This window comes from Trifolium pratense, linkage group LG1 (genome assembly GCF_020283565.1).
Source record: "Trifolium pratense cultivar HEN17-A07 linkage group LG1, ARS_RC_1.1, whole genome shotgun sequence".
In the NCBI taxonomy this organism is placed as follows: Eukaryota; Viridiplantae; Streptophyta; class Magnoliopsida; order Fabales; family Fabaceae; genus Trifolium; species Trifolium pratense.
Window position 1 is genome coordinate 138,443 of NC_060059.1, and position 13,365 is coordinate 151,807.

The window sequence follows — 13,365 nt, forward strand, 5'->3', positions numbered from 1 at the left end:
AGCGTGCAACATATTGTACCTGCGCAATAAGGGCAACCAATTGAGGTCGAGATGAACTACCACTAAATGCAACTGCAAAACTAAAGGAACACAATGGTATTACTTTGATTAGTAATAATTATTGCACGTGTTAGAAAAATCCTTATATTAAATAGAAAGAAAAGTGAAGTTAGTTAGTTAGTTACAGTGAGTCATAAGATTTGTTAATGATCGGAGACTTGAGTGAATGAGATATACAAAGTAAGGGCAATCTGAAAGTGAGATTCAGACTCTTCTTTTACTTTCGTCGTCGCGTTGCAAATAGTGTTCAACATTTTAGGAGAGGCATCGACGAGGTAAACGACATACTCTTTACTGGAATCATTTTCTCCTCGAGAGAATTGAGCATCAGGATCATCATCTTCGTCGTCTCTCAAGATATCATATTCAGGAGGATCGTCTCGGTTTCAATATCATCCATTCTTCTTCTACTAACCCTATTTTCTTTCTTTCTTTTTCTCTACCCTGCGCGCCCAAACCAATACCCATTTCTAATTCTAATTTCTAATACTAATAATGGAAGCCTCACTTACCCACACCGCACTCTTCTCGGTTTCCACATACACGGACTTGCATTCTTTTTAAATTCAAAAAATGTTTTTCTTTTACAAATGTTTTTACATTCAAAAAACTTTGTGTGCATAGTATAACTATAAAAAATACAAAAATATTCACTTCAATTTCTTTTTGCAAATCAAACGCAACCGGAGTATTATCATATTTATAAAAGTATTATCTTTTTTACTTATCATTTATTTTACTTATCATTGTAACTTAACTTCAATTTCTTTTTTAATTGTATTTTTTCTTATTATTAAATAAAAATCTAATTTGATATTTTTAAATTTAGAATTTAGAGAACACTCACACAAACCACTTGTGATATAGTGCAAGGATTATGTAGCTAATAAATTATTTTATAGAATTTTATGTAGTTTTTTTTTCTACTTTTGGATTAATAGATTCAATTATCTATTTTTAATAATCTGTTTCATCATAAATGCTATTTTTATGAGGGACCAAATACAATAATATGATATTTTTAGATACCAAAAATATATTTAACCTGATCTCAATATTATACCGTAAATGCAATACGCCACACTTGAAAAGCTATGAATGACCCCAAAACACATGCTTGTCAAAAAAAAAAACCAAAACACATGCCTTCATCAATACGCATTGGATTTAGACTCGACTTTCAAAAATTATTATAACTAAAAAAAATGGTCAAGATACAAAGAACTTTCTAATATTATCTCAACAAAAATTGCTTATACCAATCATTGGCAACCCCAGTTTAACCGTCAATGTGACATGAGAAAGACATCACAGAACCCTGCAACATGAAGCCACTACTGCACTAATTGAATAAGGATTTCCATATGCTGGAAACAGTGAAAATTAACATGGAGACTTGAAACGAAGGATCCGCAAAAAAGTGAAAAGGAATAGCACAAGAACGGCAAAATTTGATACTTTCATCCAAAGGATGGCCAGAAAGAAGCTCTAAACTCCACAGTTTCCTGAATCAAACATCCTCTGAAATCAACAGGAACTTCAGTGTCCTAAACTCACAGCCATTTCAAAACTGCAAACTCTTAGGCTCATAGACCAACTAGGACCACTGAGCCAATAAATGCCCTCTGCATCTCTTACAAAGAATGGGTGCAAGAGCAAAAGCTAGAGAGTATAACAGCAAAACAAGAACCAAGAATGTACATCCAAAAGCTAAGAATCTGTGGTAGCTGATGACTTCTCTGCCTTTTCCTTCTCAATCTCACCTCTTCTCATCTCAGCATGCTGGGCTACACCATTTGCAAGAGCTTGATAAGAGAACTCAAGTGTCTGGGTAAGGTTCTGAAACTTCATTGGATCTGATGATTGCATCACTACAGACAATTATAACATTAATGATGATAGGTTTAGTAAAATGGAGCCTTTAACATGCTTTAAGGGGCAGTATCAGCATACCTTTCATTGTATCCACAAAGAAAATAAAAGGATCCACCTCATCAATTGGGGACTGCAACTCTTCGTCATCACTGAAGTCATCATCGGAGTCATCATCATCCTCATTGTCGGGCCTGAATGACTTTGCCTATTGGTAACATTGCAAAATGACAAAAATAAGAAACTAAGATAAAAAATGACAATGAAAACAAATAATAACTTGCAAATGTATACTGTTTGAATAAAAGTGTGCAATTTATATTTTATTTACCAGGAGAAAGAAAAACAAGAAGTTTCATTCCTAAAAGATATAAATATGAATCAAGGAGACAGTAGTTCAGCTGATAACCAGTTGGTTCAACCACAAAATTGTGTAGCTGGATGGATTACTGGATCGGTTAAGTACCTTATGGAGGTTTGTTGAACTAGTCAATAATTCAAATAAACTGTGGTTTCTTGTAAACAAATAAGTTAGTTCACAAAATTGTGAATTCCATTGGTGAACAATAACATCACTATAAGTAAAAGTTCTGGGCAGGGAATGATACGACTAGTTTAGGCGCCGCCTTCCAGACTTATGATGAACCGCCGGGTGATGGAATCAAAAGATCTGACACAATTCTATAGTTGAAGTAATGCAAGCTGTTTTGTGAATTGCAGAAACATAACTACTTCGAAGCTAATTATGAGGTTCCAGTGCCTAACTCAATCTCACAAATTTGGTATTTTTCCATGTCCAAAAACCAAAAAATAATAAAAGCCGAGACACTAAAGATTGTTAAAAATTCAAATATTTTACATTTCAATAGTTATAAATAAAGCCTACGCAAATTAAAATATTTTATAATTATTCTAAACACATGAATGATATCAAATATTAAATTTCTAGCAATAACGAACTTAGCAAATTGTGAATTAATATAATTTCCTGCATAAAAATTGCAAACATTATTGCATGCAGATGTTCTTTTCAGAATCATATCCACAGACCTGATCAGTCAACTTTATAACTTTGCTACTGTCAGCTTCGTCCCCATGTTCAGCAACAGCTCCCATTTCCCTGTCAGAACCACTGTCATCCTCATCTTCATCGTCAGTTTGAAAGCCGTCCATATCATCATCATCGTCGTCGTCTTCTTCTTCCTCTTTTGCAGCTTCTACAAAGTACAATAGTTGAGAATCGGAATTGGAAGTGAGTCTATTCCCTATAAGCATATTGTAATTATTAAGTTTTCAGTTACAGAGGAAGTGTGATAAAGACCTGCAACTTGATCCTTGTATGCAACCAGAAGATCAAGAGTGGCACGGAATACCCGACCAAAAGCCTCTCCTGGTAATTGATCAGCTGGAAGTGCCAGCAAAGATATTAAACCAAGGCAGCAAACTTTCTTACCATGTTCCCTGCATAAAAATAGTCTCAAGTCTGCAATAAATAGACCTTCACATTGCTACACGCAATAACTTCTATTGAGTCAAGGAGGTAGATGGTGAAGAGGCAGGATAACACAGACCTTTTAAAATTAGAACGCACACCACTCTTTTTGACTTCTTGCAGCATATGAAACCAAAGATTGAAGATTTCTGATGCAACGCCTAACTTTTGTAATATGATGAGAGTCAATGCGGCATTGTAGTATAGACCATCTGCAATCTGCAAAAAATATATCCTCTTATGAAGTTACATTTGCTATCTTTCCATATTATCTTGAAGAAATTTGGCTAACTTGCACAATAGATAAACTGAACTCTTTGGAGAATGAATGATTCAATTTCTACAGATAAGTAATTTGTTGCAGTTGATTTCTTTGTCTTTATATATTTTAACTCAGTAAAGAGTCACTTATGGAAATGCAAACAATAGAATAAGGAGAACAAAAAATTGCATGAAAAACTGTCATACAAAACTAAATGCATCCAACTTTTTATAACCCACACACTAGATGTAAGCCAAAGTTCAAAATAGAACATGTGTTGAAAAGAAAATATGGTGCAATGGAGAGTCACAAATACAGCTTTTAAACATGTCAAAACGTAATAAGAACAAAAGCAACAGAAGCCAACTATCTCATTTGTGCATGTCAATAAAGATTCTTCTAGTAAACCCCTACCACTTGCATGAGAAGACATTTTAAATATGATTTTCCAGTTCGATGCAAGCGTTCAACTGTAATTCTGAGATATGGCTCAACCCAGTGGTCCACCAAACCTCTGCAGTTTAGGAAGACAATTTCAATAAGCTTTGGAGCTGGCTCAATATCACTGTCCTCCATATTTTTATCTGCCATAAGCTTCAATGTGAAACACAAATCAGAGACAACAAGAGGAAGCTAGAAAAAATAATAACAAATTAACAACCATTTGCTATCACCAGATCCCGATAATAATAATTCAAATATCACTTACAGAGGAAATCATATTCCACAAACTCTGTTGATAGTCAGGTTCTTTGCAAGTAATGAAATGGGCAGTTCCTCTTGAAATATAATTATCCAAAGGAACCAGAATATCTGCAGAATCAAACTAACCAATTAAACATATATCAATTTGAATTACTTAAAGACATATATCAATTTGAATGTTAGGGTGCTATATCGGGCAGAGCAGCCAAGAAAATATTTGAAAGTTATTCCCTGTTTTTTAATAATATGAATCAGATCATGAAAAATAGCACCCTTTTATTTAGCAAACCAACAGGATTGCGTGAACAAAAAAGCAGATGTTCTATTATGTCCGAAGCTGAGTTTACTGGAAGACACTGACTCATCTCTAGCTTTCTACGCTATTAACAAATAAAAGAAGTCCAAAGTACTGGACTTTTGTAAGGCAAAGATAAGTTGAGATGAATTGCAGTCAAATGTAGTTGAGAGCCATACTTGGAAAGAAATCAATTGCCCAATCTGCCAGTGCTTCCATCATCAATGGCCAAAGGCTCCACATGTCCAATGATATTGTTGGAGAGAAAAAAGTCATATATGATACAATCTCCAAAATTTCTTCAAAAACCTCTGTTAGCATGCATAGAAGATAATGGAAATAAATATAAGCAAGTAAAACCCGAGTGAAAATGAAACTAAAATTTGAGAACCGTGGTCTAAATCCACAATCTAACAACATCCAAAATTACATGCTCCACTTGAAAATCCAATAAGTTGAAGGTACAAAACAAACTGAAGCATACTATTACATTATAAAGCTACAAGGATAACACTTGTCCAACAAACCACACATAATAAATTATCAAAAATATGGATGCTTGAATTTAGTCACTCGATACATTCAAAATCTAGAGCTCTCCATCTAAACTACTATCAACGGTTTAATTTTAAGGGAAAACCGAGCATGCACAAGTACACTAATGCTAAATGAGTGATACCCAAATCCATACAATCAAGTAGAATCACCTTTGCTTCAACAAGTGTGTATGTACAAGCAAACACAAAATGACAATGAAGAGACAAGGTGATAGAAGCAAAAGAAATCCTTAGAGTCATTTAGATAAGCATGATTCATAGTAAATACCTTGACCATCGGTTGTTAACATGCTACGCATTATTGGAAGCAAAGTAGGCTCGATTTGAACAAAAAGTTGGGGAAGACTGCTCACTGATTCAAGTATTGTGCTAATGGCACGCAAGCAACCAACTGCAGCAAGAGAACTTGGATCATCAGCTTCATCATCAGCGTCAGCAGTGTTCATACACCTCCAAAATGCAGCTGCCTTTGTTGAGAAAGGAAAAGCATATTTATAATACAGAAAAATACTAGCATTCCAAAACAAGAACATTCGTCGTAGATACAAAATTTCAAATAAAATATAAATTACCAAATTTTGGCATAGCCCAAGTGCATAAGGTGCCATTTCTTCCCCAAATTTGTCCACAATAGTCTCCAATGTAAACACAAGGTCTTCATTCTCAACCTCGTTCATAAGTTTGAAGAACTCTGGAAATATTTTTGTTAGTTACACTCATTCACCAAGCCAAATAAGTACGGCGTACATACAAATTTTCTCACACACATACCATCAAGGAGAGGAGGGAGAAGAGGACGAATTTCATCTAAATCTGCATCAACAAAATGAAAAGATAAGCTTAATCAGCAATAATATTTACCGGAATTCATCAGAATCGGAAAATGAACAGAATGTGTGACTACCTTTGCAAGCTTCAATGAAAGAACGCAAAGCAAAAACAGAATCAATGCGGACAGGAAGTTCAGGATCACGCATTCCACATACAACACATTGCAATGCCTTCCGGAAATTGTTCTGATCTGAGAAGCTAATGTGGGCATACTGTCCTGCAACCCAAGCTGCCTGTTTTTTGCAGGAAAACCAATAGATAGCCAAAATTCTTCAGATAATGAAGCTTCCATAATGTATTATTCAAATTCTAATTAATCTACATCAAGGCATAGATATTACACACCTATATACTCCAACGCTAATGCTTTGTTTGGTTATAGTAAAGGCAAATTAAAAAGAAAAAAGAATAGCACCATCCCTAGATTGTTGAATTGAAAATTATGGGTCTTGCAAACAAGTGCCTCCGGGGCAATCGTGAAGAAACTAAAAAGGGAAATAAAAGAAAAAAATTGCATTGAAAAAATCAAAATTTAAACTTTTAAAGTGTTGACTATACAAGTTTCAAAAACATGTTTCTAAACTTGAATTCTTAACAAATGCCCCTGGGGCACTTATTAGCATTTGCCTTAAATTAGTAAGGAAACAACAATGAGAAGAGCACTAGCTCTACTTCAATGAGGCTCGCCCTTGGCTATACCCCAACCTATGGAAGAATACAAGGTCGGTCACGAAAATGAAAAAACCTTTTTGGTATACGTTTACGATGCAGCCAGACGTGTTTTGCATTATATTTTGTGCCATTTACTACTGTTTTAGTTTTATAAAATTAAATAATGGCTACTCCTTTCTCTCTTTCATACAAAATAAAACAACAAAAGAATTCATTTTTGTTCCCTTTTTGTTCAATTATTGAATTGAAGTCTCCTCTCTTCCCCCCTTTCTTTCAAGGACAAGAGGAGAGTGCATTACATCACCACACTTGTTCCTTGAAAAAAATAAATCATTATGCTCATGGAGGAATTTATTAGCTCTAATAAAAAAATATCATAGAAACATGCATAGACATAGGAGAACAGAAAAGCAGAGCCCTTGGCAGGAGTTAACTCCCGTCTATTACAAACTTAGAGCCCCTATTTTTGCAGATTGCATCCAAAACATTTATCGGATATGGACATCAAAATTAGCATGCTTTTTAGTATGGATATTGTGAAATGCCAGCTTACATATTTAAGATACATTCTTCAAACGCACAAAAGAAGTACAAAACAAAAGAGTGAATCTTGCAAGAATCAGAAAAGATGCAAACATAAATTGTATAGGAGACCATACCTTCGCCCTAAGATGGCCAACAGGACTGCCAAACTCAGGAAAGACATGTTGCACCAACATACGCTCAAGTTCAGATTTATAGGGCTCAGTTTGTTTCAATTTGTCACAAAGTGTCCCAATAGCAAGAAGAGCACCATCTTTCTGTCTATAAGACTTGTATTCTACTGGTGCTTCATCATACCTAGAATGGAAAGAACATAAATACAGCATCCAATCCATAAATCTTCTTCTTAACAGAAAGTAACATATTTACCTTTTCAAAATTTCTACTATGAATTGAATAAATTTATGAAAATTATCTTCCCTACGTTTTCGAACCAACTCACTCACAAAATCCACAGAGGCAGTCCTAGGACTATACAGGTCTTCAATAATGTCTGCAACAAAGAATTAGAAGCTATAAGCACGCGCCAATGAAAATCATTTGAAATCCAGTTTCCACGTTTACACACTAATAAGACTTACCATAGCCTTTCCTAACATATTCGTGTGGATCTTCATCCCAAAGCTTTTGATCATCATCATTGAAGCACATGAGAGGGAAAACTATTTCAAAAAGAAGAACATCAAGTCGAGGCTGCAACACAGTATACATGCTTTTCTTTGAAATGCTGCATGTTCAAAAATTTCAGAGAGCATTAATTCAAGAATCAATATATCCTGAAACTTAGTAGTAGATAATAGTATAATCATTTAATAGAGCTGCTAATATTCTCAATTTAAATTTAAATATGCCCCTACTCCCCCAAACAACATTAAGTTGTTCAGGGTCTCATTAGAAATTTGGAAATGAAATAGCTACAACCATGAGCGCAGGATAATATCTAGCATGAGACTTTCCCAAGTATAGTTATTAGTTATGAGACTTTCCCAAGTATAGTTATTAGTTACATAGCTTCTAGACAAAATAACCATATTTTTGTATCACCTTGTCAAGAAGCCGCTACAACTTTAGTGAGCAAATGAGGACCTAAGAAAGGAGACAAGCTTATCCGTGGAGAAAAGCCACCTCACACAACCCCGTTCCCCAAACTAACGACAAGATTATTGGGCTAGAATCAGAGTGCACTAGGTTCAAGAAAACCACCAGCAGACCATCCCAGAATTTTGGTTTAGTTTTTGACTTTTGATTTTGGGGTTAATTGTACATTTCCATAACATTTACAGATTATTATTACATATTTACTTAGATTTTGGGGTTAATTGTTATTTTATTATTACTACCATTCTTTTTTCTTTGTTGCTAAAAGCCTAAGATACTCAAAGACCCAACAATTCTATTATGATGCCTTTTAGTTATGATCTTCTGTAGAGTGGGCCCTTGACATTGTCTTCTCCCTTAATTTAGTAATTGATAAAGTCTTCTCCCCTAACCAAACAAAAGTGGTGACATTTTGGCAGCCGCTTCTTGTGCAGCTACAAAAATCATAATAATGGGGAGAGACAGTGGGTTGGGCTTCCATTTTATCCTCAAGAGTCGAGATAGAAGCCTCAAGCCCGAAAAATCCAGAGTTTGTGTCCTCACGTGGCCGGAAAACTCATATTTGGTCAGAATCCATGATAGAGTCAGGTCTTTCCTTCCTCTTCTTTGGCTCGGTTCTGAAGTGCCGCACCATACGCCATCTGGTCTGCATTTTTTGCACCACGACATCCATCGTTCCAGCCACGACACTATACTGTGACGCACTGGGTAACTCCATGGTGACCGCCTCCGGCTCTGCGTCACTCCATGGCAATAGCGTACTATCTGCCACAATTGACAACCTAGAGACAAATCCTGTGTGTGTCTATGCATGTGGGGTCTATGAGATAAGTGATAGGAGATTCATTTAAACTCGAGGAGTGCTTGCTATTGGCTTTCAAATTATACATCAGCATATATAATCAATGATTATGATTATTGGATGGAGCAGAAACTGGGACTGTGATCAAATTAGAATTTCTCTGGCATTCATGGTGAAGCTGCAACTCGAAATGAAGAGAACTAGCTAATGCCTTATATTTAATGATTTATAAACTGAACCCTTTAATCTTAAAGCATGGAGTTGCCTTTACCTAAATATCCTCATCCCTGCATAAATAAGATTTGGTTTTTACAAAAATAGGTTTGTAGTTAATGAAAGCTTAGGTGTGGCATGATTGAATGATGTGGAATGACACCACTAATAGGCTTTAAATGATATTAGAGTACCTGTTGCTTAGATATTGAAGAACCAGGTTGATAACTCTGTCCGGTAAATAACCACCTACTCGAATGACATTCAACAGATTTAAGTGGCAGTCCAAAATCTTCCCTGCAAAATGCTTGTGAAACATTTGAGCAAAGGCCCTGTTTTCTGTGTTTCGTAGCTTCAAGTCACCACAACTGTAACATGATAGTTTAAACACCCATTAAATTGTGAGTCATTCAGTCACTCAACAGTAAAGATCATATTTTTCGATTAAATTAATCCACGATTCAAACTCACCGAGTGTATAGCCTGTTTAGAATGTGAATTGTCCATTTTTTTACTTTCCACCAACCCCATGATTTCCGAAGATCAGGATCAATGGGCTGACCTTCCAAGGGAACGGGCCTCTCCAATACATTTAAAAACAGCACCATCCAAGCATTGAATACATTTTGATCAAACAAATTTTTTGGAATCTCCAACTGCAAGAATTTAAAAAATGAACATGCTATTGATTGTCAATTCTGAGAACTAAAGTGGAGAATAGCATGAAAATAAGAGAGGCAATTAAGAATTGTATTCAACTAAGATAAGGATATATCCACTGTTTTCAAATTGTTGTCAATCAGTTCCATTTCTAAGACTTAAAAATATTGCATATTTATCATTAGGAACTAAGACCTGTATGTATATCATACTGGGATAGGATAAAATGGTGTTAACGGAAAAGAAAAAAAAAGGTTATAAATAAGAAACGCAACAACATGCACCCTCATAATTGGATGGTGCAGGAGAAGAAAACGTACATATATGGAGGACCAGAATATTTTGCAGATAAGCTTGATGAGATCTGCTACTTCAATGGATGGATTAGCAATCTGGACAAGGGTGTTAAATATATTGAGAAGGTGAGGAAATGTCTCCTCAACAATGTGATATGCGGGAGTCCTGTCCTCGTCTGATTTGAACCTGGGAACATAGAGACAGAAACAGAATATGCGTGAGGAGAAGTGCAATGAAACACAGCACGGCCCAAGTGAGTGAGAAAATAAGGAACCTACTCATATTTAATAGAAAGAATGCGGAGGACGAATAAGGCAGAGTAGACTTGTTGTTGATCCTGTAAATTATGTTTGATCCAGTCAAGAAGATGGGGACATTGGTCGGGGTAGTCAGAATGTAGAATTGTTTTGAGGCACTCACCAAGCTGAACCCTGCAAGGAATTATAACAAACACATGGAGTGCAATTGATTAGAAAACAGATAAAAAAAAAGAGAAAAGAAGAGAAAGAATGGAGAATGGAAAGAGTAGTAGTAGTAGTAGTAGAGTATACCTCAAAAGAGAAGGAAGTTGAGGTAGAAAGAGGAGAATGTGATTCCTGACGATGTCTTTATCGGAGATTGAGATAGTGTGACGGGGATGATTAGCATTAGCATTAGGATTAGGATTAGGATCAGGATCAGAATCGGTAGCAGAATAATGATGAGTCCAATTCTTGGCAATGAAGTTTTTGAAGTGAATAGCGGCAACTTGTCTGAGGGAAATGTCAGAGTTGGAGTGAACAATGATTTGAAGAAGAGTTGGAAGATGGTGAGGGGCATATTGGATCTGATCCAACCTTTGCTCAGCAGCCTTGCGTTCATCTGGATTGGGACTCAGAGTGCCTTGCAGTATAACACCAATTTCATCCATTTCTCTTCTTCTTCTTTCTTCTTCTTCTTCTTCTCTTGTCGTCTGCTAAACCCTAGATAGATAGAATAGAATAATAGGGTTTTAGAGCCTCCACTTTTGTCCCACCAGCTGAACCCTGTTCTGTTGGATTGCTCGCTTCATACACTCACTTTACACCTTTTCACCATCCTATATATATATATATATATATATATATATATATATATATATATATATATATATATATATATATATCTTGTAGTTGGAGTCAATTCCCTTCATCCCAAATCGAGTGACCCACCCAATTCATTATTGTGCGCTACATGTTGGTCCTTATATAAAAATATATATTAGTATATAAAATATTATTCTCGACCAGTATCTATAATGCTAAACGGTGCCTCCGGAGCACTGTTTAAGGAGGCAAATATAGTAATATGACATTGAACTTTGTGCAGTCAACGTTTCGAAATTTTAAAAAGTGTTATTTTCAATTTAAAAATTTCCTTTTTTAGTTTCCTTAACCAGTGCCTCGAGGGCACCGGTTAGCATAACCCTTTATTAATATATTAAAATCAATTATCACCAAAATTACTAATTTATCGTTATTGTTTTTAACCACGTCGCAAGTTTTATATTTTTCGTTGTAATCTTACTAAAAAATATAAAGAATATAAGATAAATACAAAATAAAAAATAAAAATATATGCTTAAAAATAAAAACAAAACAGATTACAGATTGGATCAAAACAAAATAATCTATACTCATAAAAATAACAACAAAAAAAGATGGATACGATGAACTCAACAATTACACTAAAAAAATTGAAATAAAAAAAATAAACAACCCTACCAAACCACTCTATTACGTATTGTCGTCCGCTACCTAAGTAGCGGACATACATTTGACATAAAAAATAAACAAAATAACATAACAAAATATGTAATAGAGACAACAATAGAATAGATTACAAAACATAATATTATCATTACATTTTCATCATTATATAATTTTTATTTGAACAAAATACAAAAAGACAAAAATCGAAAAGAAACAAAAAAAACTGATTAATCATAATGATCAAACTTATTGGGGTGTAATAAACCACTTTATAACACCCTCCCCAACCACAAACTCTATAACCGCCGACAAATGACCGTGCGACAAATCAAACATGAAATGAGAAAATTTAAACAAACTTAGTTAACTAAAAATATGCAGGAAAATCTAAGTGGGAGAGGTGTGTGCCTTCAATTTTCTGAAGGTGGCTATTTATAGTCAATTTGGCCGCACCAAGGGCCAATTAAAATTGTCCACTTGACAGGCCTTTGACTGATGCGGGGACTTTTGACCACCGACGAGTCCGCGACTTATGTAGCGGATGGCTGTGGCGAAAATTCTCAAAAATTACTCATTTTATAACGTCCGACGCTTAAATAATGAATGTGTAAAATGGAAAACGTGTAGGGCGCACCAATAACCGGTAAGGTGAGAAAAGTAAATCTCTTGAAGAAGAAGAGCGATGAGTTTCATACTTGTTATATAGTACCTAGTAGGGTTTAAGAAAGGACTTTTTTTAAATAAAAAAAAACTCTATGGGCATCTTTGTTTCAACTTTAAAAAAAGTATATTTCATTTTGGCTTCTTAAAAAAAAAAAAAAATTTTGCTTTGTATTTTTTAAAATATTACAAGTCTATTTATATTTACTTTTCTAAATTGAAACATTTTGACATTATATAACATAAATATAATGTTAAATTTTTTTAATTTAATTGATTCATGTGTAATTAATAATTATCATATACTCTATCCGTCCCATTTTAAATGAACTATTTGACCATTTCACACACTTTAAGAAAAATGCATAAATAAAAGAGAAAAGGTTGTACAATTATTAAAATGCTCTTACTATTCACTTCTCATAGATGCACATGTGATCTTTTTCAATAATAGTAATAATGATTAAAGGGTAAAATTGGAAAAAATGGCTTTGAAAGTTGTATAGGTCATTTATATTGGGACAAATTAAAGTTAAAAAAAGTCATTTAAAATGGGATGGAGGGATTATTTATTAGGCTCTTGCTAACGAGTGCCCACAGACACACTCTCTAAAGA

General features: G+C 34.7%; 1 protein-coding gene across 2 annotated transcripts; it reads right to left on the reverse strand.

The window, feature by feature from the left end:
- Positions 1 to 1,207: 1,207 nt before the first annotated feature.
- Positions 1,208 to 11,453, reverse strand: LOC123923573 (importin beta-like SAD2). 2 transcript variants are annotated; one of them, XM_045976270.1, is made up of 20 exons: positions 10,911 to 11,453; positions 10,638 to 10,790; positions 10,383 to 10,545; positions 9,874 to 10,058; positions 9,597 to 9,770; positions 7,871 to 8,016; positions 7,659 to 7,782; positions 7,406 to 7,586; positions 6,148 to 6,307; positions 6,015 to 6,056; positions 5,816 to 5,934; positions 5,512 to 5,710; positions 4,866 to 4,997; positions 4,396 to 4,499; positions 4,101 to 4,280; positions 3,504 to 3,643; positions 3,254 to 3,393; positions 2,983 to 3,149; positions 2,014 to 2,140; positions 1,208 to 1,931 (listed from the first exon to the last, which is right to left on the reverse strand). In XM_045976270.1, the coding sequence occupies exons 1-20, from the start codon at positions 11,267 to 11,269 to the stop codon at positions 1,771 to 1,773; spliced, it is 3,156 nt and encodes a 1,051-aa protein (XP_045832226.1). In that variant the 5' UTR covers positions 11,270 to 11,453; the 3' UTR covers positions 1,208 to 1,770. The 2 variants fall into 2 exon arrangements, 1 of the variants encoding a protein (XP_045832226.1); XR_006814425.1 differs by lacking the exons at positions 1,208 to 1,931; positions 2,014 to 2,140 and having other exon boundaries at positions 3,009 to 3,149; positions 3,254 to 3,415; positions 10,911 to 11,427.
- Positions 11,454 to 13,365: the final 1,912 nt, after the last annotated feature.